The 27,774-nt window shown below is 35.9% G+C and overlaps 1 protein-coding gene across 2 annotated transcripts; it reads left to right on the top strand.

Moving 5' to 3' along the window:
- Nucleotides 1-17,379: 17,379 nt before the first annotated feature.
- On the top strand, nucleotides 17,380-24,888 carry LOC145053463 (uncharacterized). 2 transcript variants are annotated; one of them, XM_079001519.1, is made up of 24 exons: nucleotides 17,380-17,637; nucleotides 18,654-18,768; nucleotides 18,894-18,949; nucleotides 19,137-19,238; nucleotides 19,352-19,523; nucleotides 19,601-19,699; nucleotides 19,821-19,964; nucleotides 20,236-20,275; nucleotides 20,462-20,519; nucleotides 20,631-20,713; nucleotides 20,834-20,932; nucleotides 21,022-21,137; nucleotides 21,236-21,354; nucleotides 21,814-21,884; nucleotides 22,050-22,155; nucleotides 22,255-22,397; nucleotides 22,619-22,777; nucleotides 22,877-22,980; nucleotides 23,087-23,262; nucleotides 23,360-23,649; nucleotides 23,748-23,916; nucleotides 24,063-24,145; nucleotides 24,284-24,360; nucleotides 24,589-24,888. In XM_079001519.1, exons 4-24 carry the CDS (start codon nucleotides 19,178-19,180, stop codon nucleotides 24,758-24,760), a joined length of 2,541 nt encoding a protein of 846 aa, XP_078857645.1. In that variant the 5' UTR covers nucleotides 17,380-17,637; nucleotides 18,654-18,768; nucleotides 18,894-18,949; nucleotides 19,137-19,177; the 3' UTR covers nucleotides 24,761-24,888. The 2 variants fall into 2 exon arrangements, with proteins under 2 accessions (XP_078857645.1, XP_078857644.1); XM_079001518.1 differs by having other exon boundaries at nucleotides 18,894-18,953.
- Nucleotides 24,889-27,774: the final 2,886 nt, after the last annotated feature.

Here is a 27,774-nt window from a genome sequence, read left to right as displayed (position 1 = left end):
TAACAATCTCCTTGATTCGAACATCTTTAACCATCATCTTTCCTGAAATTTCAAACACATAAAATTCAAACATGTATATGAGACTTCATAGAGAAAGAAGAGCGAAAGATATCTTTCGGGTACAGAATGTTGACAATTAAATCAAAATCAAAATTATGGTTCTAAAACAAACCTTTTAGTTTCAAGAGGAGGAAACTTATAATATCTTTATTAACGACGTTAAAATCAAACAACTTCAGATGGATTATATGTAATCGACGTGCCTCTCATTCTCATCAAGAAAGCAAATGATTACATACTTGGTTGGCAAATGAAAATCCATGACCGTAAAATCAAGAATAAAATAAAAAATCTTGAACAAATAGCTTGAACACAAACTTTAGTATACATGTAAAGTACAATAATCGAACCTCAAAATTTTGTGAAAGAATTCCCAAAATTCTTCAAGGCGCTTTCACTTGTGGTTCATTGGGATACCTTCAAGAAACCAAAATCATAAAAAAAATTGAAATCATAGACGAAAGAAATAAAATCGTCTGACCTCAAATATAACCATGGGAAGTGAGCTTTCGATTTTAAGCATCGTGTTTATGTTGAAGAAAGAGAGAGGCCGGTTGGATTTTGGCTCCGATTAGTATAGAGCAAAGAGAAAGGTGGAGATGGTTTTAAATTTGAATGTAGATTAGGGTTTGAGAGAAAATGGGAGCATATGAATTTGATTAGTAGATGAAAAGTCGTATAATTATGCTACAATCATGGTGATTGATATAATCAATTTCAAATTATGATATCATCTTGCATAATCATTTCATTTCATTATCATACATACTTATAAAGCTAGCATTTTTTCTTGAATATCATGCATATGAAACCCCTTTTTTAACTTCCCCAGACCACATTTATTTGAAACCCCCTTTTTTAACTAATGTAACTCAAAAGTTTTCTTAAGTATGATTTAACACTCAAAAGTTTTATAACTTATATTATGTTTAATTAGCATTAGTGAAAAGTTTACTACAAAAAAGCCAATCTTTTGGGAAGACATGCATACAAATCATATACAAAGTTTAAAAAGAAAACAAACTTAAAGGTTTTTATGTTGGGTTAAGGTCTTATAACCACTTTTGGAGATACGCTATTATATTAGAGCTTTTAATTTGTAAGTTTGTTATATTAATTCATTTTTATATTTTCTTCATTTTTGGATTATTGTAATACAGTCGTTATACATTGTGGTTTAATCGTTAATATATCGATCTTATGTTATAGAGGGTGATATCGAAAATATTTAATTACATATTTTAAATATTTTTTTTTTGTTTTCTAATTGTACCGTTTCAAAAAGATAATTAATTAAAACTGATACATATGTTATACTTTCCATCTCTCACTCTTTCTCTCTCTCTTTATATATATATATATATATATATATATATATATATATATATATATATATATATATATATATAGGTCAAAACACTTCAACCAAAATTCAGTTAAAATCTAATATTTAAAATGCTTTTTAATAATGATTGTAAAAATTTCAGCATGTGTTACTTAATTGATTGATTAATAAAAATATTAATGTTTTGTGTAACACCCAGGAATTTGAGAGCCAAGAAAGTAAATGAAACCCTAAATTTAAGAGGGACTCGACGAGTCCAAGGAAGGACTCGGCGAGTCGGAGCGGGATCCGGGTCGATAAGAAAGTGACCAACTCGATGAGTCGGCCAAGTGGACTCGGCGAGTCTGGTCTGTGCGAGGAAAACCCTAAATCCGGGGCTTGGAGCCTATTTAAGCATCTCAATCTTCTTCCTAGGGCTCCTTTACAGCCTCTCACACCCAGAACGCCGCACCTTAAGCCCCCATTGTGTTCATTCAAGCTTTTAGCCATTTTTGAGTGGTTTTAAGGAAGAAGAAGGAGTGGGAATCTTTGAAGCATCAAGGAGTGGTCTTGGATCCGAAGTTTGGGGAGCATTTCAGAGCATTGGAAGGTATTAAGTCGTTTCTCTCCTCCAGATTTTCCTTGGTTATGAGTTTTGGGGTTTTTAAGCCATGTTTAAGACCAATCTTGAGCTTGAGGTCCAGATCTGAGGTTGCTACCTCAGATCCATGCTTGTTTTGGTATGAAATCCCATAAAGTATCAGCCATTGGGTGGAAATTGGAGTCTCTTGGTCCTAAACCCTAGCTATGGGTGTATTTTGCCTAGATCTCACTCTCTTCACGTAAAGTTTGCAACTTGACGTGGGAAATAGGCTTGGGGAGGGTAGATCTACAGTTTGGAGCTCATGCATGACTCGGAAGTCCTCTGCATGTAAGTGGATCTTAGTGGACTCGACGAGTCCTTCGAGTGGACTCGGCGAGTAGCTTGAAGATGAGGAGGAACTCGACGAGTGGTATGAACAGCTCGTCGAGTCGGATGAAGATGGGCATGAACTCGGCGAGTTGGATGAACAACTCGGCGAGTTGGATGAAGATTTCCGTGTGCTCGGCGAGTCTGTTCTTAGACTCGGCGAGTCAGGTCGAGTAGTCCCAAACCCTTCGAGTTAAGACTCGAGTCAGCGAGTCGAGCCAGGACTCAGTGAGTTGGACAGGATAGGAACCGGGAATCAGTAGACTCGGCGAGTCAGGGGCTGACTCGGCGAGTAGAGTCGCGAGTGGAAGGACTCTGGACTTATGAACTCGGCGAGTCAGTAGGGTGACTCGGCGAGTAGGGTTGACCTGGAAGGTTGACTTTGACCAGGACATTGACTTTGACCAGAGTTGACTTGGTTGACCTTTGGAGGTCAGTTAGACTAAGTGTTAGGTTGATATTGGTAGCTCAGGGAGCTAGCGGAGCAGCAGTTCAAAGTCAGTGGTCAGGTAGCGGTCAAAGGGGTTAGCAGCAGCAGTTCAGCAGTATCAGGTGAGTTTCCCTTTGTATGAATGGGTTTACGGCCACAATGCCGGCCCATGTAGTTATGAGTAGAAGACCCGGGGGTTAGCCCTAGGCACAGTATGCTAGTATGATATTTGGACGAGGTCCAATGACAGAGGGCGGGTGCCCAAGGAGCGGTTTATGTGATAGTTTATACTTGTTGTCTGTGTGATACTTGTATGTGCCTGGTAGGGAGGTGAGTGAGGGCGAGGTCCCGTATCTCACCAATAGCAGAGTGTGGATGGTGTTCCACATCTCAGTAGCAGCAGAGCAGGGGCGAGGCCCAAGTTAGGAAAGGAGTGAGGGTGGGCTGGGCCCGAACCTCACTATCAGCAGGAGTATGTACGAGGTTCCATGACTCATTGGTAGCAGGACTCGGGCGGGGCCCAGAGATAGGCGAGGCCTTAGAGTAAGAGTTGTTAGTATATGTTTAGCATATGTAATGTTATGTGATATGTTTATGTGCCATTATATGTTAGTGGGCGAGGCCCTGTGACAGGCGAGGCCTAAGTGAAACAGATCTGTATCCGGGCGGGGCTCAAAGCCAGGCGGGGCCTGGAGCGGCGGGGCTGTTATAGCGGGCGAGGCCCGAAGTAGAAGGGCGAGGCCCAGGATATCGGGTGTGGCCCAGTATGTGCAGTATGTGATTTTGCGTGGTATGTGGTAAGGTGGGGAACTCACTAAGCTTTGTGCTTACGGTTTTCAGTTTTGTCTTCAGGTACTTCCGGTAGCGGAGCGAGGAGCTCAGGGTGATCGCATGGCACACACCATAGAGTAGTCAGCCTGGGGATGTTTACTCTGATGATAAACATGTGTTTTGAAAACTTATACTCAGATTATGTTTTGGAATGATGTCTTGTTTAAAGTAATGTTTTATTAAAAAGAAATTTTTGGTCTTAAATTTTGGGATGTTTCAAGTTGGTATCAGAGCCTTGGTTTGAGGGATTCAGGCATACTCTTGGGTGTGCCTGAACTCAAACTGAGGGGTCGGATGAAAAGTTTTCAAAATGTGAAAAGACAGTTTTGTAAAAAGAATTTTGAGAATGAAAAACAGTTTTAGAAAAGCAAAAAGAATCCAGAAAGAAAAGAACTTTGAAAAGAGAAAAGAGGTGTGGTGCATGAAATCAACCGAGCTCAAGTAAGTACCCCAAAATACCCATACAAGTTTATGTTATGATTATCAGTTGGTAGAGCAGCATGCTAGAATAGGACTAAGGATCTAGGGATGATGCCTTATGTGTCTGTTATTTGTGCTTTTGAGCTGCATGATAGTGCTGATTAGACAGCAGTAGGATAGCCTGTCTAGGTTATGCCTGAGTTTATGAGTTTGTGTTGCATGCTAGTTCAGGTTCTTGCTTTGTGTATATGATTGCTTGAGTAGGTTATGGTTAGATTTTCCCTTGACCGAATGCTGCTTGCTTTGTGCATTGTGGGATTCTGAGTGATGGGAGTTAGCCATTAGGTGGATACGTTACGTCACATGTGATCAGGGTTGAATAATCTGAGAGTACTGGAATTGATCTTATTGCGCAGCTCTCGTCTGAGTCTAACCGTTGTAGGGACGAGTCCTTTACTTGAAGGATTATCTGAGCCTCGTCGCATGTGATGGTATCCAGGTGATGGCTAATTGGCAACACAAGGAGACCTTCAGCAGTTGAGGACTGGTTTGAGTTGAGTCAGAGGTTTCCCTAGGGTAAGCCTAGGATGAGATAGAGTTGGGAGCAGTATTAGTGGATAAGGGACCTGGTGGAGTCAAAGCAATTCCTGAGGAAAGTACAGATAGATGTGGAAGGTAGTATGGGCCCGTACTACTGAAAGCAGAGGATCCGTACTCGATTCAGGAAGGGCAGAGACAAGATCGGGAACCTGGTAGAGCATGTTTGGTCTCGTATCAATGATGAGTATTCTGATAGTGGTTGTGGTATATTTTCAGCATGGTGACATTGCGAGAGAGACCAGCGGGCGGATCAGGCGCCGGAGAGGGATCAGGCTCGGGTTCAGGGACCGAGCAGCTCGAGGAGCGGATGAGGGAGTTGATATCAGCTGAGGTTACGCGCAGTATTCTAGCTCAGACTTCTGTGATCTTTGGCACGGTCAAGGAGGGCATACTGGAGATCTTGGAGGAGAGGTTGGGAGCCTTCCATACTGAGATGATGGCATTGGTGGGAGCGCGTACCTTGACATTTCGAGAGTTCAGAGCCTGTGGGGCACCAGATTATCGTGGGGCTAGGGACCCCATTGCTAGCAGCAGATGGTTGGCTGATGTTGCCAACGCTTTTCGTACGAGCAAGTGTCCCGAGGGGGACAAGGTTAGACTCGCCTCCTGTCTTCTGAAGGACAGAGCGAGGGATTGGTGGGAGGAGATTGGTCATGCTTTGGGGGATGATGCCGCGTTGGACGCGATGAGTTGGAGCGATTTCTCGGCCATGTTCAGGGCGGAGTTTTCGCCGATTATTGAGGTGCAGCAGCTGGCATGAGAGTTTCAGGATTTGACGCAGACTACTGAGACTGTGGTGGAGATCACCGCCAAGTTCAGGGAGAGGGCTCTTCTTGTACCGCAGTATGTAGCGGATGAAGAGATGAAGAAGGCTCGGTACCATGAGATGTTGAGGGACGACATCAGGGAGTTCGTGAGCAGGTCCAGCTGTAAGACGCTGGAGGATATGATTTCTCGGGCTAGGGAAAGGGAAATTGATTTGGAGCAGATCCGGAAGAGGAAGTCGGATGAGATTCAGGTATCAGCGGGTTCGGGCAAAAGGCCCAGGGGATCGGATTCGAGATCGAGGGATCGTCAGGACCGCAGTCGGTGCGGAAAGTGTGGCAGGGCGCACGGGGGCGTGTGCAGGAGTGGTAGCGGTGGTGAGTCTGGTTGCTTCAAGTGCGGTCGGACTGGTCATTTTAGCAGGGATTGTACTGTTACCGCCGCGCAGGGATCAGACATGATATGTTTTCATTGCAACCAGTGGGGCCACAAGAAGGCCCAGTGCCCCAGTTTGTCTTCAGCAGGACGGGTGATGGCACCCGCCCCTGCAACCTTGAGGATCGCAGATGGCCGTCAGGGCCGGGTAGAGGCACCTGCAGTAGGGAGCAGGGCTTTCCAGATGACGACTTTGGAGACGCGAGCATCGCCGGACGTTGCAGGTATACAATTTCCATTCTCAGTTCTTTATTTTGTGCATGATTTCATTGTTATGGTTCTGCATCATTATCGGTATGAGTATTTTATTTTGATTGGTTGATTGTGATCGAGTTATATGCCATCTGCATACCTTGGATATTTGTATGGTAGTTAGGGGGATGTGCTCTATTGAAGAAGGTTTCGAAGGATGCAGTAACTGTAGCATGCTTGGGAGGGATTTGGTACGTTTCGCTAGTTCAGAGTGGTGCAGTGATTGTGATGGATTGTCTAAATCCCTAGCTATGGCAGATTAGGTTCCTCAGTAGATGGTTTATGGAATGGTAGTAAAGATCGGGATCTCTTTGAGTATTGAGCAGCAAGGGGTAAGCAGGATCGAAGTGGGGGAGAATCCTCCGGGTGTGCCCAGAGAGGAGCACGCAGACCCAGAACGAGTACGTGACCTCCGAGAGGGAAGAGAAGTAGTTCAACGTTTGATGGATTGAGGATTCCAGGGTTGGGAGTTTGAGAAACTCCATATCAGCTAGCGCGTGGGATGGTATGGTTGGTTATGATTGAGAATTCAGGTTGTGGATCGCCTGAAGGACTCGCGGGAGTCGGAATAAGGATCTTGAGAAGCCGATGGCACGTGGGTGCCTTCGTATTAGCAGTCAGTGGTAGGGAGTGTTGTAAGACTACGGGGCAGCCGTAGCATTCACTAGCAGTCGGCAATGGTTGGTGATGTAAGACTACGGGTAAGCCGTAGCATTCCTTAGTAGTTTCGTTAGCGGAGTCGGGGCGAGGCCCTTATCTCCTAGTGATCAGGTAGGGATCAGGAATGGGTAGTGGATGAGAGTAGTAAGGAGTTGCCTGTATAGCTCTAGAGAGGTGAAACCTTGGGAGAGGCCGCTCCAGGATATAGCTGGGTGAGACCCGTGGGCGAGGCCCGTATGAGATCAGCAGTGTAGATGAGACCTGGGAGTAGGGTTACTCAGTAGTATGGTTGGGTGAGACCCGAGGGCGAGGCCCGTGAGTTCTAGCAGCGCAGGTGGGACCTGGTAGGGACTCTAGTGTCAAGATAGGGGATCGGGGATCCCAGGTTTGTGGTGCCTGGATGGCAGGATTGTTTGAGCAGTTATAGGTGGTCGAGGTTTCTTTGGAAGTCGCTGAGAGCGACCAGTGATGGTGTTGGGACTAGCTACCGGTGGGAACCGGTAATCCAGTCATTGATAGGTTGGTAGGGACCAGGGCGGTCCCAGTTTATCAGGAAGTCGGTCGAGGAATAGCTGAATTGCCAGTCGGTGGCAGTGCGAGTGTGCAACGTATGGTGGAGTTCAGTTAGTTGAGTCGAGGGGTGCTCGACACCAAGTGTTGGCAGGAAGGAGTGTCAGTGAGTGCTGACGGTGATGACCCGTTCTGGGAATAGTAGGGAGGTGATGGAGTTAGTGAAGGATAGGACCTTCACAGTGTCAAAGGAAAAGTCGGTTATGAGGCTTTGCCTTGGGAAGGCAAGGGATTTGTGCAAGGAAAGAAGTGGAGAACCTCTGCGGGTTCAGTGCAGTATTCGGTGGAAGACCAGCGCAGGTAGACGGCTGGTGTTGGGTATTGGAGGCAGATCGCAAGTGGTGGGCCATGGTAAACTTCGAGGACGAAGTTCAGTTTAAGTGGGGGAGAGTTGTAACACCCAGGATTTTGAGAGCCAAGAAAGTAAAGGAAACCCTAAATTTAAGAGGGACTCGACGAGTCCAAGGAAGGACTCGACGAGTCGGAGCGGGATCCGGGTCGATAAGAAAGTGACCAACTCGACGAGTCGGCCAAGTGGACTCGGCGAGTCTGGTCTGTGCGAGGAAAACCCTAAATCCGGGGCTTGGAGCCTATTTAAGCATCTCAATCTTCTTCCTAGGGCTCCTTTACAGCCTCTCACACCCAGAACGCCGCACCTTAAGCCCCCATTGTGTTCATTCAAGCTTTTAGCCATTTTTGAGTGGTTTTAAGGAAGAAGAAGGAGTGGGAATCTTTGAAGCATCAAGGAGTGGTCTTGGATCCGAAGTTTGGGGAGCATTTCAGAGCATTGGAAGGTATTAAGTCGTTTCTCTCCTCCAGATTTTCCTTGGTTATGAGTTTTGGGGTTTTTAAGCCATGTTTAAGACCAATCTTGAGCTTGAGGTCCAGATCTGAGGTTGCTACCTCAGATCCATGCTTGTTTTGGTATGAAATCCCATAAAGTATCAGCCATTGGGTGGAAATTGGAGTCTCTTGGTCCTAAACCCTAGCTATGGGTGTATTTTGCCTAGATCTCACTCTCTTCACGTAAAGTTTGCAACTTGACGTGGGAAATAGGCTTGGGGAGGGTAGATCTACAGTTTGGAGCTCATGCATGACTCGGAAGTCCTTTGCATGTAAGTGGATCTTAGTGGACTCGACGAGTCCTTCGAGTGGACTCGGCGAGTAGCTTGAAGATGAGGAGGAACTCGACGAGTGGGATGAACAGCTCGTCGAGTCGGATGAAGATGGGCATGAACTCGGCGAGTTGGATGAACAACTCGGCGAGTTGGATGAAGATTTCCGTGTGCTCGGCGAGTCTGTTCTTAGACTCGGCGAGTCAGGTCGAGTGGTCCCAAACCCTTCGAGTTAAGACTCGAGTCAGCGAGTCGAGCCAGGACTCAGTGAGTTGGACAAGATAGGAACCGGGAATCAGTAGACTCGGCGAGTCAGGGGCTGACTCGGCGAGTAGAGTCGCGAGTGGAAGGACTCTGGACTTATGAACTCGGCGAGTCAGTAGGGTGACTCGGCGAGTAGGGTTGACCTGGAAGGTTGACTTTGACCAGGACATTGACTTTGACCAGAGTTGACTTGGTTGACCTTTGGAGGTCAGTTAGACTAAGTGTTAGGTTGATATTGGTAGCTCAGGGAGCTAGCGGAGCAGCAGTTCAAAGTCAGTGGTCAGGTAGCGGTCAAAGGGGTTAGCAGCAGCAGTTCAGCAGTATCAGGTGAGTTTCCCTTTGTATGAATGGGTTTACGGCCACAATGCCGGCCCATGTAGTTATGAGTAGAAGACCCGGGGGTTAGCCCTAGGCACAGTATGCTAGTATGATATTTGGACGAGATCCAATGACAGAGGGCGGGTGCCCAAGGAGCGGTTTATGTGATAGTTTATACTTGTTGTCTGTGTGATACTTGTATGTGCCTGGTAGGGAGGTGAGTGAGGGCGAGGTCCCGTATCTCACCAATAGCAGAGTGTGGATGGTGTTCCACATCTCAGTAGCAGCAGAGCAGGGGCGAGGCCCAAGTTAGGAAAGGAGTGAGGGTGGGCTGGGCCCGAACCTCACTATCAGCAGGAGTATGGAAGAGGTTCCATGACTCATCGGTAGCAGGACTCGGGCGGGGCCCAGAGATAGGCAAGGCCTTAGAGTAAGAGTTGTTAGTATATGTTTAGCATATGTAATGTTATGTGATATGTTTATGTGCCATTATATGTTAGTGGGCGAGGCCCTGTGACAGGCGAGGCCTAAGTGAAACAGATCTGTATCCGGGCGGGGCTCAAAGCCAGGCGGGGCCTGGAGCGGCGGGGCCGTTATAGCGGGCGAGGCCCGAAGTAGAAGGGCGAGGCCCAGGATATCGGGCGTGGCCCAGTATGTGCAGTATGTGATTTTGCGTGGTATGTGGTAAGGTGGGGAACTCACTAAGCTTTGTGCTTACGGTTTTCAGTTTTGTCTTCAGGTACTTCCGGTAGCGGAGCGAGGAGCTCGGGGTGATCGCATGGCACACACCATAGAGTAGTCAGCCTGGGGATGTTTACTCTGGTGATAAACATGTGTTTTGAAAACTTATACTCAGATTATGTTTTGGAATGATGTCTTGTTTAAAGTAATGTTTTATTAAAAAGAAATTTTTGGTCTTAAATTTTGGGATGTTTCATTTTGAAACTCCTAACTCTTAAACTTATATTATTTAATTTGTTAGTTAACTAAAATATTTTTCCTACATAAAGATAACATTTTTATGTTTAGTTACTCATATTTGTTTATGTAATTAGAAACAAGGTGTACATAGAATGACTACTTCAATTTCACATAGGAATCATACCACTAGGGAGGTATGTTGTCTTTAACCGGTGGTAGGAGATCCACATACCTTTTTTAATTATTTATATTAATGCTTAGTGATATCTATTTTGTATTCCTATTTACCTTAATTTTTTAGGTATAAATTAAGGAAGAGGATTCTCGGCGCACCAACATAAAGTCAAACGTATTTAAAATTAAATATCATATTTACTAGTCGACTTATTTTAAAACTCTTGATGACATTTATGTATAATGATATATTTTGTATAACTTCATTCTTAATTTCAATGTTTAATATTTGAAAATTCATATATGAAACCTTGGATGTTTTCGTGTAATATAAATAGTGTAATACAAAGTTTATTAGTTCAATATTGTTTATTCATAGATCATTCAAAACAACTTATTTCTTATTTTATCCCAAAAATATTATCGGACATAAGAAAAATAGATTATATTAATGTTATAAGAAAACTTATACTATATATTGGATATTATAAAAGTAAAAGTAAAGTTTATAAGGTATGAACTATATTAGACAGTATCAAAATATAAATTGATGGATTTTTATGTTATTTGATAATTCGCTTGATGTCCAAAACATTACTAAAAACGTAAATTTCAACATATTTCTATTTTTTTCCATAATTATTTTAACCACTTAAATGCATTCTTGCGCAACACGCGAGCTAACGTCTAATATATACTTATAAAACTTGCATTTTTTCTTGAATCACATTCATTTGAAACTCCCATGCATTTTTCCTTTCACCGCATTCATTTGAAACTCCCATGACTTTGTAATTTCTTTCTAATAATGATTATAAGTTGGTTAATTGTAGCACCTGGTTCCCGGTACGTACTCCTTGTAATTAACATTTTTAAAAATAATGCATTTTTGCCTTGGACTCGGCGAGTTGATGGACCAACTCGTCGAGTAGGAGCGGGATAAGACGCGGGGACTAAACTTTGGACTCGGCGAGTCGGTTCTCGGAATCGGCGAGTAGACCCTGTTGGGCAAAAACCCTAATCCGGGTGTTTGCACCCTATTTAAACGCTCTAACTTGGCCTCCTTTGTCCCTAACACTTCCAGAGAGCTGAAGAGCGAAACCCTAGCCCTCATTTTGTTCTCGAGAGTGATTTTGGCTTTGTGAAGAAGGTGTGGAGCTTAGAAGAAGAAGAAAGAGGTTGTAGTGTGCAAAGAGGGGAGGTAGATCCGGAATCTACACTGCAAGAGGCTTCCATTCAGGTAGAAAAGCCCCTACCTTGATCACTAGTTCTTTAGATTCCCTTTTGTCCCTAAAATGGTGGTTTTCAAGCCCTAAAACACCATACTACTTGTGTTTGTGCTTAATGATCCGAAAGGACTTCAAATCTAGAAATTATGGACGTATTAGAAGTATAAAGCTTCTGTGGTTGGAGTGATTGAGGTCCCCATTGTGTGTATGACCTCATAAAAAGCTTGGATTTGCCTTTTGGAGCTTGTAGGGCCATGCATGCACGTAAAGTTTGCAACTTTACGTGATAAGCATGCCCTAGGAGCATGGATCTATGGTTTTGAACCGTTGCATGTCTCAGATTTGGTCTATATGGGAAATGGGTCAAGGGACTCGGCGAGTTCTATGAAGATGGCCTTAGACTCGGCGAGTTGGATGAACAACTCGGCGAGTCCTATGAAGATTGCCTGGTAGTCGACGAGTTGTTCTTCAAACTCGACGAGTCAAATGAACTGTTACTGAGTGAGAGGGGTTTAAGTGTTGGAGGTCCAACCCTTCGTATCTGCACGCGGAATTAGCAATTTAGCATGTAGCAATAGTCCCAGAAACCCAAATCCTCAAAAAAAGATGCTCTTGTGAGGATTTGGAAGCGAGCAGAGATCTGCTCGTGGGGACTTGGTGAGTTGTTCTTGGACTCAGTGAGTCGGGTCGCGAGTCAGTTCAATCGTCCCAGGTAGTAAGTTAAGGGTGACTCAGTGAGTGGGAAGAAGGACTTGTCGAGTAGGACCGGGTTAGTAGGAGAAGGACTCGGCGAGTCCAGTCAACTGGAAGTTGACTTTGACCAAGGAGTTGACCTTGGACCAGGGGAGGGTCAGTCATTTGACCTAAGTGTATCTATCAGTGTCTAATCTATGTTCATGATTTATAGCCGGAGGATTACCGGTTCAGCAGTCAGGCGCTCAGCAAGCAGATTTTCAACATCTACTTTCGAGGTGAGTTACCTTCCAGTAGTAATGGGTCTACGACCACAATACCGGCCCACCAGTAGGGGTTGTATGATTAGATGATTGTCTCTGTGATATTCATCTAGGGTTGCTGCTACCTGTGTTATGTTTATGTGCTAGTATGATATGAGGCTATGTGCTAGAGACAGTAGGGGAGATAGTCCCTGGTTTACCGGTCGATAGGGCCGAAGGGGCATTCGTGCCCAGCCATGCTAGATAGATTATGTGATACGTGTTATATGGTAGTAATAGGGGTGAAATAGTCCCCAACATCCGGTCGAGAGGACCGAAGGGGAGACCAGCACCCAGATATGCTAGTTAGCATCCGGTCGAGAGGACCGAAGGGGAGGCTAACACCCATATATGCTAGCTAATATCCGGTCGAGAGGACCGAAGGGGTAGGTCGGGCACCCAGATATGCCTGACAATATATGTATGATATGTGGTTATATGGTATGTGATACAATGGGGGAACTCACTAAGCTTCGTGCTTACGGTTTTTAGTTGTTGTTTCAGGCACCTCTTCAGTCAAGGGGAAGGAGCTGGCGCGGTAGCGGCATATCACACACACGTTCTTGTTTTTCCGCACTATGAGACATTCTGGGATTTTTACTCTGATATTATTATGATTTACGTTTTGGTTTACAGACACGAGACATGTTTTATTAAATGATATGGTCGAATGATATTTTGTTACAAATGTTTTGCAAATCACATAATTAAAAATGAAATTTTTGGCCCGTATTTTGGGGCGTTACATTAATAAGGTTAAATAAATATTAAACCTACAGTGTAATCATATATAAACTAAATTTTTATATTAAAAGAATATATTTTCTTCTACTTATAAAATTATGTTTTTAACTTTTAACATATTATACTTAATTTATTAGGTCTAATATGTTGTTGTATGTAAACCATTATCATTTTAAAGCTACAACTTTTGATCAATTTGTATAAAATACTTAAATTGTTAATTTAAATATAACCTTACAGGATCAACTTAAATATAAAATTTAGTTCAACTTAAACAACCGAAAGAATATTTTGTAAATAGATAAAAGTGATAAATTGTAGTGTCTTTCTAATAATGATTATAAGTTGGTTAATAAGGTTAAGTAAATATCAAACCTAAAATGTAATCATAAACAAACAAAATTGCAATATTAAAATAATATTTTTACTTTTACGTATAAAGTCATGTCTTTAACTCTAACATATTATACGTAATTTATTATATTTAATATGCTGTTGTATGTAATCATTATCAGTTTAAAGCTACAACTTTTGAACAGTTTGGACAAAATACGAAATTTTTTAATTTAAATATAATATTACAGGGTCAACTTCAATATAAATTTCAGTTCTACTTAAAAAACCCAAAAATATTTGGTGAATAGTTAAAAATGATAAATTGAAATGATAAATGCAGAAACTAAATTGTAATATCAATTTAACTAAAATATTTCCTAAATATATTTTTATAATCGTTAAAAGTTTTCAAATAAGTAGCTTAAAATAAATTACAATAACAATAGTTAAAAATAACTCTATATAAATGGTTATATTGCTACCTTTAAAATAAATTTTTTTTTGATGTTTTAAATTATTACAATGAGAAAAATTAAAATGTTAAGCAAATAAATTTTAAAAAATTAATTAACAATAACAACAATTATAAATAACATTAAACCTTATATTATATTTAATTTTATTCATGAGTAACTTGCGGGTAGAGGTCATTCAAAATATTGAGATTATGCAGTTTTAATAGATGTATATATTATCATATATTCAAAATAATCAATATATTATATCAACTTAGTATAGAAATTATTATATCAAATTTAACAACAACATTATTGTTATAGTTAAAAAAACATATATTTGTAAATATTTCAACTATATAAATGCTTCTGCGCAACGCACGAACATTCGCCTAGTAATATGGATGAAATTGGAGTAGGCGGGAAACCAAAAGGCAGGAGAATATGAAGAGGACACATGACATTTAGAGGTATTAAAAAATTAACGCGTGACAATTTAGGATTCATTTATTAGAAGAGGAGATACGGAAACTACAATATACTGTGGAGGTATAAGCATACTTGTTTGGTGGGCACACATAATTAGGGATGAAAATTTCACCCAACCCGGTGGGGAACCCGGTTGACCCGCCCCAATTGGGGACGGGTATTCCCCGCCAAAACGGGTACCGGGTACGGGTCTGGGGATCCCCATTATGCTAAAAGCGGGGATGGGGCCGGGGCCGGGTATAACACTCCCCAACCCGCCCCGCCCCCACTTTGATGACAATATATATATATATATATATATATATATATATATATATATACACACACTAGGCGAATGCCCGCACGTTGCGCATAAACACCTATATAGTTGAAGTCTTTACAAATATATGATTTTTTAAATATAACAATAACGTTGTTGTTAAATTTGATATAATAATTTGTATATACTAAATTGATATAATATATTGATTATTTTGAATTATATGATAATATATACATTTATTATAACTTCATAATCTCAATCGTTTGAATGTCTTCTACCCGCGAGTTACACATGAATAAAATTAAATATAATATATGATTTGATGTTATTTATAGTTGTTTTTATTGTTAATTAATTTTTTAAAATTTATTTGCTTAATGTTTTAATTTCTATCATTATAATTATTTAAAACATCAAACATTGTTTTTTTTTTTTTAAATTTTTATTTTAAAGCTAACAATATAATCATTTATATAGAGTTGTTTTCAACTATTGTTATTGTAAGTTATTTTAGGCTACTTATTTAGAAACTTTTAATGATTATAAAAATATATTTAAGAAATATTTTAGTTAAATTGAAATTACAATTTAGTTTTTGCTTTTATCACTACAATTTATCACTTTTAACTATTTACAAAATATTCTTTAGTTTTTTTAAATGGAACTGAAATTTATATTTGAGTTGACATTGTAATGCGCAGAAACACCTATATAGTTGAAGTCTTTACAAATATATATTTTTTAAAATATAACACTAACGTTGTTGTTAAATTTGATATAGTAATTTGTATATTAATTTGATATAATATATTGACTATTTTGAATTATATGATAATATATAAATCTATTATAACGTTATAATCTCAATCGTTTGAATGACTTCTACTCGCGAGTTACACATCAATTAAATTAAATATTATATATGGTTTAATATTATTTCTAGTTGTTATTTTTAACTAATTTTTTAAAATTTATTAGCTTAATGTTCTAATTTCTATCATTATATTTATTTAAAACATCAAACATTATTTTTTGATTTTAAAGGTAACAATATAATTATATATATATATATATATATATATATATATATATATATATATATATAGTTATTTTTAACTATTATTATTATAAGTTATTTTAAGCTATTTATTTGAAAATTTTTAACGATTATATAAATATATTTAGGAAATATTTTAGTTAAACTGATATTACAATTTAGTTTTTGTATTTATCACTATAATTTATCACTTTTAACTATTTACAAAATATTATTTGGTGTTTTTAGTGCAACTGAAATTTATATTTGAGTTGACACTATAATGTTATATTTAAAATAACAATTTAAGTATTTTGTTCAAATTGTTCAAAAATTGTAGCTTTAAACTGATAATGGTTTAAATGCAATAACATTTTAAATCTAATAAATTAAGTATAATATGTTAAGATTTAAAGACGTAACTTTATAAATTGAAGTAAAGATATTATTTTAAAATTGAAATTTAGTATATTTATGATTACACTTTAGGTTTAATATTTATTTAACCTTATTAACCAACTTTCAATCATAATCATTATTAGAAAGACAGTTTATCACTTTTAACTATTTCTAAAATAAACTTTGGGTTGTTTAAGTTAAATAAAATATATATTAAGTTGAGCCTATAATGTTATATTTTAATTAATAATTTAAGTATTTTATACAAATTGTTCAAAAATTATACCTTTAAAACGATAATGGTTTACATCAAACGATATATTAAAACTAATAAATTATGTATAATATGTTAAAAGTTAAAAAACAGAATTTTATAAGTATAATTAAAAATATTATTTTAATATTGAAATTTAGTTTATATATGAATACACTTTAGATTTGATATTTATTTAACCTAATTAGCAATTTTATAATTATTATTATAAAGAAATTGAAAAGTCATGTGAGTTTCAAATGAATGTGGTGAAAGGAAAAAAGAATGGGGGGTTTCAAATGCATAATATTCAATAAAAAATGCTAGCTTTATAAGTATGTATGATATATATATATATATATATATATATATATATATATATATATATATATATATATAGTGTTACTATAACGATCATTTATTGAATTTGAATTAAGTCCACTAAAATGAATTGATCTATATTAAACCATCAGAGATAGAGTCCATATACCAAATTATGTTCCCAATTCCAAGAGTTCATCAATCGTCACTCTGCTCAACGGCCTGTATACCAAATCATCACTTTTCGTTTTGATGTTTGTTAAATTTTATGATTGATGTAAACCGAATATGATTATGGAATATGGTTTTTATCACTTATTAGTTTTTTTTTTTTTTTTTTTTTTTTTTTTTTTTTTTTTTTGTAAGTTGAGTTTATTATGTTGAAAGATTAGGGATGAGCCAGGGATGGCCGGGTAAAAGCCCAAAATACAAAGGGGAGGAGATTTCATTCCCCGCATCCATCGGGGATGAGGACAAGGTTAGACAATCGGGGATGAGGACAGAGATGGTCAACCCCGCCCCAAACCCGCCCCATTTCCATCCCTACACATAATGCCTTCACACATTTCGTTAAACTTATTCGACAACAATGACATGAAAGATTGTTTTGTTTTTTTTAAGAGGAGAGATGAAAATAAAATGCAATTTGCTTTTTAACCATACACATCCATTTTACATTTCTATTTATGGAAATTTTATTGGGCCTTTTGTGCATCCATACAAGAGTAGTTAAAGGGCAAGGGGTAACATCTTATTCTTGCCCGAACAAATAAACAATACAGGAGTCAGGAGTCCTTAGTCTGCGCGTCGTCTTCGTCAGTCTCCCCCTTGCACTATAGTTGGCGACGATAGATCCTTGTTCAGTTCATGTTTTAGGGTAGAAATAACAGAAATACATCTGAATTTTACAATCTGTTTTGATTACGGCAATTAGATTTTGATTTAGGGTTCGATGTCCTTCATGCATCACTTGATCCGTTTCCTCCCCTTAATTTCCCTGCTGCTGCTGGTAAGTTTAAACAAATCTCATTTCATATTCCTTTACTCTTATCGATTACTTGCTAGTTGCTACGTCAATTCGATCTGTAGTGAAATTCATTTATTTTGATGATCAATTTTCGTGGGATTTCCATGTTCCGAGATTATCGATCATATGTCTCCTAACCTAGTTCGTAAAGAAGTTGTACGCATTCAAAAGATCGAATTTCGATTTCGCAGTTGGTATGCAATCTTCCGGTCAAGTTGTAAGCAGTGAGTAGGCGGAAAATATTGGTGCTAGATTAATAGCTATGTCCTTGACAATAATCAAAAGTCACTTATAATTGGCTACTTGCTTGTTAGGTTGTTAGGAATTTGAACACCAAAAAGAATCCATATGGTTGAAGATAATAGCATAGGATACTGACATTGATAGGGAGAAGTACAAACAATTTTGATGTTAAGTGTTATACACCCTTGGGTTGGCGACTAGTTTCCATTTTCTTAGTCCACTTTCTTATATCTACAAAATTTAAGGATGCATGGAGTTATAAGTGGTAGAGTTAAGCACCTATTGTCATTATATTCAGTGGGATCTTTTTTCCCTGTCCTTTAGAACAAGTAGCAAAAACAACAAATTGGAACCATGCAATGCATAAATAACTTTGAGTTGAAGCTACCCTTCTCATTGTGTGTCTCTTATGAATTATCAGTCATTTGCTACACAAAAGTGCTCTTGGTGTGAATTTCATTTTTATGGTCAATTTTTATTCTTATGATATATTTTTAGGTTCATCCTTATACCCCTCCCCCTTCTCAATTTTGTTCCTCCTTTTCTCCCCTAGCATGATATCACAACTTGTTACTGGCTTATTGCATATTTAGCTAGATTTTAGCCAGTGATGCTTGATGCAGGAAACACCAAATCAACTTAATAATCACTCATTTTGTTTATATGAGGACAATGGTCATAATACCCAATTTTCTTTGAAAAATTATGTGTAACAATTGTATATTGATAGTTGCTTTATCTACCCTTTATACTAGTTAATAGCAGGCAGATCATATGGAGAGAATCGTAAAACTGGGAGATCATCAGTATTTTCATTGTTTAATCTCAAAGAGAGGAGTAAGTTCTGGAGTGAAGCTGTCATAAGAAGTGGTATGCGTTCATCTTTTTTTCTTCTTCTATTAGCACATGACTTTGTCTTTTTGAAAAATTTGTTTCTATAGTTAACTCTTTTGATGTCTTCTCATTGCATGATTACATCTAATTGGTACTTGCAGATTTTGATGATTTGGAGACCACAGTTGAAGAATCGAGTGTTCTTAATTACACCAAGGCAGGTACTCATTTTCTTTCTTTTCTCTAACTTTTCTATTGCATTGCCTTGTTATCATTATCATATCAAACGATACCTTTTCTAAGATTAGTGATTATGATATTGCTCATCACTTTTCAAAGTATAAAAATTCATTATGTTATAACTTATGAAACAAAAAAGCATGACCTTTGTTTCATTATTTCAGGGAACATTGCCAATTATCTACAGATTTTAGAAGTTGAACATATGTATCTTCCAGTTCCTGTGAATTTCATCTTTATAGGATTTGAAGGGAGTGGGAACCAAGGTATATAACATAGCATTTGATTTTTTCAGTTTATCTGCCTTTAGTGACTTAATTCTTGGAGTTTGAACTACTTTAGTGTGCTCATGGGTACTTTTTTTTTGACATTGATACAGTCTTTAAGCTACACACAGATGAACTTGAGAGATGGTTTACAAAAATTGATCATATATTTGAACACACTAGGATTCCACAAGATGTAGATGTTCTTGCTCCATTCTACAAAAACAGGGTAGATAGAGATCATCATCATCATCATCTTCCTCTTGTTAGTCACCTAAATTACAAGTAATGTCTCTTACTCATTTTCCCTTTATTGTTTTTTGTTATTTACTAAGAATACATATTCTCATATACTCCTGCAGCTTCTCTGTTCATGCTATCCAGATGGGCGAAAAAGTCAATTCCATTTTTGAGCATGCTATTGCTGTCCTCTCTCGTAAGGATGATGTTAATCATACCAGGTAGATTACAGAGGACACCCCTCAACCTTGGAGACATTACACATTACCCCCTGTAGTTCTGAATTGTTCTCCAATGTTTGTTTATGTAGTGATTTTTGACATATATACTTTTTTTTTGAAGGGATGAGCGACTTTGGCAAGTGGATGTGGATATGATGGATGTTTTGTTTACAAGCCTTGTGGAATATCTTGACCTTGAAAATGCATATAATATTTTCATAATGAATCCTAAACGTGATGCAAAGAGAGGTAAATATGGCTATAGGTACGTATTTAGTTAGGAAATTAAATTCTAAGCTTTTCTAGTTTGATAACAAATATCTTTATATGGGGTTATGTATCTACTTTTTGAACGAATGATAACAAAAGTTGCTTATTTTTTTTTATTCAAATTTGGTGAAATTGAAGATGAAAATTGAGACTTAACTCTTAACATAATGATGATAAAACTATTGCTAATCATTTGGCTGCATCTTGTGTGCACTCATGGACATGCTTTTAGTTGATATATATATATTTTTTATAAAATTTTGCAGGAGAGGATTGTCAGAGAGTGAAATAAATTTTCTTAAACAGGTACTTTTCTTTACCTTATAGCTTTAAACTATATATCTTTTCTTGACCTTTGTCATATGATCTCATTTACCTTTTATAATACTTAATATTTTATTGGATAAACAATTAAACATGCACAATGCACACACTACATTGCTTCTTAATTCGTATATTTACAGTTTTGACCCTAGATATTCTTCCATACAGGATAAGAGTTTACAAGACAAAATCCTTAGGGCAGGAAGCACAACAGATAATACTCTTGGTGTGTAATAATTTTATGTTACTCTTTTAATATTCTCAATACAGATATATTACTACTTAAATTTAATCATAATTAATTTAAATATTCTAAAAAACAACTTTATGGTGACAGCTATGGACAAAATCAAGAGACCATTGTACGAAAAGCATCCAATGGCAAAATTTTCCTGGACAATAACAGAAGAAACTGACACGGTTAGTATACCTCAAATAAGTCAAAAAGTCAAACCCACATTTTTCTCTACAAACCAGTTTACATAATTACATCAGTTATGCTATCTGTTAACATCTTGTTTTTTATTATAATAACTTCAGATAGAATGGTATAATAGTTGCCTAAATGCTTTGAACAATGTTGAGAGGCAATATCAAGAGAAAGACGTGGCTGATATTATTCAATCAAAAGTTATCCAGGTTTATCATCTACTATAATATAAGTAAATATTAAATTTTTAAAAATGTCACATTACCTGAAGAATATATATATATAATAATGTTTGAAGCTGTTGAATGGGAAAAATGAAGACATGAAGCTTCAATGGGCAAAGGATCTGAAATCTGGTGATTTTAGTGGTCTCCATGCTGAATGTCTTACAGATACATGGATTGGAAAAGACAGGTATATGTATATATATGTATATGTATATATGTATATGTATATGTATATGTATATGTATATGTATATGTATATATGACTGATTATCTGTTGAATGTCAGGTGGGCTTTTATTGATTTGAGTGCAGGTCCTTTTTCATGGGGACCTGCTGTTGGTGGAGAAGGTGTGCGTACAGAGTTGAGCTTACCAAATGTGGAAAAGACAATTGGTGCAGTTGCAGGTATTATTAGGTTTAATTATTTCCAAAAATAAATAGATTTTCTTAAAATGTATTTATTAAGCCAAATAAGCAACCTCATGATTAACTTAAAACCAATGGTAGAAGTAATTGGAAACACAAAAGTTAAGACTTATAAAGGGCTCATAGAACATGGTTAAATGAGGGGAGAGTTTATATGTGTTCATTGCATTTGTATCATTTTCTATAAGTCAAATAAATAGTTATTTACAATTTAGATTTGTAACAGTTTTTAAATAAACAATCATTTGTTATTTATTCAACATCACTTTTGAAGAGAAGGGTAGAATGGTCATTTACTCACATTCATACGGTTTAGATATCATTTCCATAAATCATGCTGTTCAAAAACTAATAAACACATTCCTGAAGTCTTATGAGCTATAGCATTTGTCTTTGTTATTATGCTTATTTACCAATTTTGCCCTTTGTTGGTATCAGAAATTACTGAAGAAGAGGCTGAAGATCACTTGCAAGATGCAATTCAGGAGAAGTTTGCTGCATTTGGGGATGTATGTATTCTAACTACAATACAATCTTATCAAATATCATATCCTTCATTTTAGAGAACATTAATAACAAACAAAGGAGCATTAAAAATACAAAAAATGAAAACAAAAAGACAATTCTCTCCTTATTATCATATGCCTAATATATTCTGTACTTCAATTTTCCAGAAAGATCATCAAGCAATAGATATCCTTTTAGCAGAGATCGATATATATGAGCTTTTTGCTTTCAAACATTGTTGGGGAAGAAGAGTGAAACTTGCTCTTTGTGAAGGTAATTTTTTTTTTCCTTCTTCTTAATGTATTATCCTCTATATTCTTGATATTTTCCCACTTTTTAAATCTTTTATCAAATGTTCACTTTTGGATACAGAGCTTGATGAGAGAATGCGTGACCTAAAATCAGAGCTCCAGTCTTTTGAAAATGATGAATCCGTTGAAATCCATAAACAAAAAGCTATAGATGCTTTAAAACGAATGGAAAGCTGGAATTTGTTTACTGATGATACTTATCAGGTATACTAAATTTATAATTATTCTAGACTAATTTACAGATTTGGTCCCTGTACTTAGTTGATCTTTTCGTTTAGTTCCAAAAACAAATTGGTCCTTATTTCACCGTTTCACAACGCTTTTGGTCCCTCACATTATAAATGGACGTTAAAAAAAAAACTTGTAAAATGACCGTTATGCCCCTGTATTGTATATTTTTAGTGATTTATGTTGTTCTCTTTCAGGACTTACATAATTACACAGTTGCACGTGATACTTTCCTTGCACACATGGGTGCAACATTGTGGGGCTCAATGCGCCACATCATCTCACCTTCCATTGCTGATGGGGCTTTTCATCATTATGAGAAAATCTCCTTCCAGTTATTTTTCATCACACAGGAGGTAAAAAAAATACAATATATGTTCATAACATGAAAACATATTATAATATTATTGCTGAGTCATTATTATTATTATTATTATTTTGTTTTCCATATGCAGAAAGTGAGGCATATCAAGTATTTACCTGTGGATATTAAAGCTATCATGGATGGGCTTTCCTCTTTACTTTTACCTTCTCAGAAACCAATATTCAGTCAACAAATGTATCTTCAGTTCACCTTTATCAATGTTAATCTCTCATCTTTTTTATGATGATAAAGATACGAAGGGCATTCATGTCTTTTCCACTTTTTGCATAATGATCTCCAGGTTACCACTTTCTGAGGACCCCGCTTTGGCAATGGCCTTTTCAGTAGCTAGAAGAGCAGCTGCTGTTCCTATGTTACTTGTTAATGGAACATTCCGGAGAAACGTCAGATCATATCTTGATTCTTCTCTTCTACAACATCAGTTACAAAGACTCAGTGATCATGCTTCTCTTAAAGGTTCCCATTTTTTTATATCTCAAAATTTTTTAATACAGAATCTAGGTTTTTGAAATTAGTATACTTATGAGATGAAATTTTGAGATGAAAATTGCAGGATCACATGCTCAAAGTAGGTCTACATTAGAAGTTCCAATTTTTTGGTTTATTCATGGTGAACCTTTATTAGTGGACAAACATTATCAAGCAAAGGCGCTTTCAGATATGGTTATTGTTGTTCAATCTGAGTCATCATCATGGGAAAGTCATCTACAGTGCAATGGGAAATCTTTGTTGTGGGATTTAAGGAGGCCTATAAAAGCTGCTATGGCTGCTGTTTCTGAACATATTGCTGGATTGCTTCCCCTTCAACTTGTTTATAGTCAAGCCCACGAAAATGCAATTGAGGTATTTATTTATTTCATATGTTTTTGCACTTTTTAAAGCACCATACTTGTGGGAGTGGGACCCACCTGCTAAAATACGGGTAAAAAATTACATGGCAGGACTGGATATGGTCAGTTGGATGCAACCCGTTTTCAGTGACATCTCAAGGGTGGCATATCTCACAGTTTCATTCAGATACAATTGCTAGAAGCTATATGCTTACAACTCTTGAGGAATCTATTCACCAAGTTAACTCAGCAATTCATCGTTTACTCATGGAACGTACTTGTATCCTATTCCTTCCACACCATTATATGCTTCTAGAAAAAGGATTGAATTAAGAGAGTATAGTTTATTTTGTCCCTTAGTTATAACGTTAATCTTATCTACAAAAAAGTTTTTTTTTTTGTGCTACTTAACGTAACAAATGGCAGCTGAACAAAGTTTCAAGGCCTTTCAAGTACACGAGAGACAATTGGTGGACAAGTATAATTATGTTGTTAGCCGATGGAAAAGAGTAAGTTACACTACCCTTGTTTTTTTTTCATAGTAATAATAATGATAATACAAACCCTAAACCCTAAACCTTTTTTAGGGTTTAGGGTTTTATTTCGAGAGGGAGATTGATATAAATATTTATATCTTAATTCTACAGATTTCTACAGTAGCCGGAGAACTACGCTATGTGGATGCGTTGAGACTCTTGACTAGTCTCGAAGAGGCTTCCAAAGGGTTAGTTAGTCATTTCACTCACTTTTATGATTTTTATTTTTTTCTACTTTCAGAAAAAAAATAACAAGAAATGAAAGTAGGATTCTAAATACATAATAAAAGAAAAAGTACATTGCTATTTCTTGAATTTAAGCTAACGTGATGGAAATATATATATATATATATATATATATATATATATATATATATATATATATATATATATATATATATATGAATGTTATGTAGATTTGTGGAGTATGTGAACAGTACAATATCCAGCATGCACCAGATTCATTGCACAAAGCAGAGAAAGGTGAAGGTGGAGTTAGACCTCACCACCATTCCTGCTTTCTCAGTTGTCCTATTTGTTCTATGGTTTGTATTAAAGCCAAGGCGACCAAAGGCCAAGGTCAACTGAGTTGACTTTTTGTTTACTTTTCATTGTTCTCGTTTGTTATAGAGATTGGAAGAGGAAATAGTTCAGACTTTAGACTCATCATGTAATTTTGTTGCTACAAACTCAATACAAGTGATTTTTTTTTTTAATTCTTATTTTACTCATTTTTTTTTACCATCAACAAAAGTCCTTTTTAGTGGTACATCTTTGACACAGACACAGTGTTTGAGTCTTGTGTGGTGTGGATTGTGGAATACCATTTCCAAATTGATTGGCCTTTTTGTGGGCACCTAAAATTTCTGTATTTGATTTACATATTTATGATGCTCTTTTGTATTGGGTTGGGTTTGGTTCATGTTGAGTTCTATGGATTGGGCTACATGTGTATATGGGATGATGTGCTTTAGATTTACATCTTGTACTATGCTTATTGGATTGCGATTTGCTAAAAAATAGACAATTGCAAAAATGGTCCCTATGGTTTCTTATTTTATGTGGTTATGGTTCAAACGTTTGAAAAGTTGCAGATTTGGTCCCTTTCAACAAGTTTTATTGTAGTTTTAGTCCCTTATCCGTTAAGTTTAACTGGTTGGCTGTTAACTGTTTTAAAATGACAATTTTACCCTTAGGGACCATTTTCGCAGTTTTGTCTTTTACCATACCATAAGGATCATTTTTGCATACATTTTTTATTTTATTTTATTGAAGTATTATATATTAATAAATATTATTTTTAATATATAATATTATATATTAATAAATATTGTTTTATTGGATTATTAATTTATTATAGTTGATTTTTTTTTTTAATTTTTTTGTTAGAGTAATTCTTTTTATTGAGTTATTATATATCAATACATATAGTTTTTAATATATAATATTTATATCATAATAAATATATTATTAGATTATTAATCTCTTTTAGTTAATATTTTTTATTTTTTTTTAAATTATTTTTATTGGATTATTTAAATTATTATTTTCTTCATATACTAAATATTGTTTTATTGGATTATTAATTTATTTTATTTAATTCTTTTTAAAAAAACAATCGTCGAAGTAATTATTTTTTATTGAATTATTATATATCAATAAATATAGTTTTTAATATATAATATTTATATCATAATAAATATTATATTATTGGATTATTATTATCTTTTAGTTAGTTTTTGTAATTTTTTTAACTATTTTTTATTAGATTATTACTTTTAATTTATTATTTTCTTCATATACTAAATATTATTTTATTGGATTATTAATTTATTTTTAATTATAATAATAGTTCTTGTTAATTTTATTGGTTTGGACTACAAAGTCATGGGATACGCAAAACCGTCGTCACTCATCATCGAAATCGTTAGGATGGCTGTCAAACACTTTCATTTCATATAGTTTATAATGAGAAACCATAGGGAAAATACCACCACCATCACTTTGTCACCATTACCACTTATAAATGTTATAAGGGGTTTGTTGCGCATTATGTGAGATATGAAGGATTCCAGTGGATTATGAAGAGGTTGTCGCAGGTGGCTACCAACAACGCTAGGTGAAATAGGGTAGGGTATCTATTGAACCTCCAATGAAGGTGTTTGGAGGTGATCCTACCAATTTTTGACGATGATAAGCGGCACTTTTATGCATTTCGGCGACTTTATAGTGAAACTAATAAAATTAAAAACAATTAATAGTAGAGTAAATTACTGAAATCGTCCCTGTGGTTTGGTCAAAATTTCACGTATGGTCCCTAACTTTTTTTTGCACTAGGATCGTCCTTGTGGTTTGATTTTGTTGCGTTTTTCGTCCCTATGGTTTGGTAAAAATTGCATGTTTGGTCCCTAACTTTATGTATGTAAGGGACAAAAATTGCAACAAAATTAAACCAAAGGGACGAAAAATGCAACAAAATCAAACCACATGGACGATCCGAGTGCAAAAAAAAGTTAGGGACCAAACGTGCAATTTTGACCAAACCACAGGGACGATTTCAGTAATTTACTCTTAATAGTATACATTAAAAATAAAATAATAATCCAATAAGATAAAATTTATTATATTAAAAAAATAATAAATTAAAAGTAATATTTCAACATATTAATAATTCAAAAAAAAAAAAAACAAATTACAAAAATTAATAATCCAATAATGTATTATTTATTATGATGTAAATATTATATATTAAAAATAATATTTGTTGATATATAATAATCTAATAAAAAAAATTGCTCCAACAAAAAAAAATTATAAAAAGAATCAACTAAAAGAAATTAATAATCCAATAAAATAATGTTTTGTAATATATAATAATCCCATAATATAATATTTATTATGATATAAATATTATATATTAAAAACTATATGTGCTAATATATAATAATTCAATAAAAAGAATTACTTTGACAAAAAATTAAAAAAAATATAATTAACTAAAATAAATTAATAATCCAATAAAACAACATTTAGTATATGAAGAAAATAATTAATTAAAAGTAATAATACAATAAAAAATAATTAAAAATTACAAAAATTAACTAAAAAATTGATAATCCAATAATATAATATTTATTATGATATAAATATTATATATTAAAAACTATATGTATTGATATATAATAATTCAATAAAAAAGAATTACTCCAACAGTTTTAAAACAAAATCAACTAAAATAAATTAATAATCCAATAAAAAGTATTTATTAATATATAATATTATATATTGAAAATAATATCTTAATATATAATACTTCATTAAAATAAAAAAGAATGTATGCAGAAATGGTCCTTATAATATAGTAAAAGACAAAACTACGAAAATGGTCTCTGGGGTTAAAATTGTCATTTTAAGGAAGTTAACGGATGAGGGACTAAAACTGTCACAACTAGAAATTTTGTGTCTTGTAATCACTACACTCAAGTAAAACGTAGAATCAAAAACTTAAGAGCATGTAGGATGCTTACTCTATGACAACAAAACTTCAATCCAATACACCATACAAGTACTACAAATAGTCAACAAGCAATTGGAAACCCTAG

This window comes from Lactuca serriola, chromosome 5 (genome assembly GCF_051521515.1).
Source record: "Lactuca serriola cultivar US96UC23 chromosome 5, Lser_US96UC23_V15, whole genome shotgun sequence".
Lineage (NCBI taxonomy): Eukaryota > Viridiplantae > Streptophyta > Magnoliopsida > Asterales > Asteraceae > Lactuca > Lactuca serriola.
This window is presented reverse-complemented; position numbering and strand designations above follow the sequence as displayed.

Bases quoted from the DNA above. Each gene is read 5' to 3' on its own strand.
- LOC145053463 (XM_079001518.1), top strand. From the start codon at position 17,581: ATGTCCTTCATGCATCACTTGATCCGTTTCCTCCCCTTAATTTCCCTG. The intron at 19,239-19,351 runs GTATATAACATA...ACATTGATACAG, and splicing joins TGAAGGGAGTGGGAACCAAG to TCTTTAAGCTACACACAGAT. The intron at 24,361-24,588 runs GTTAGTTAGTCA...AATGTTATGTAG, and splicing joins CTCGAAGAGGCTTCCAAAGG to ATTTGTGGAGTATGTGAACA.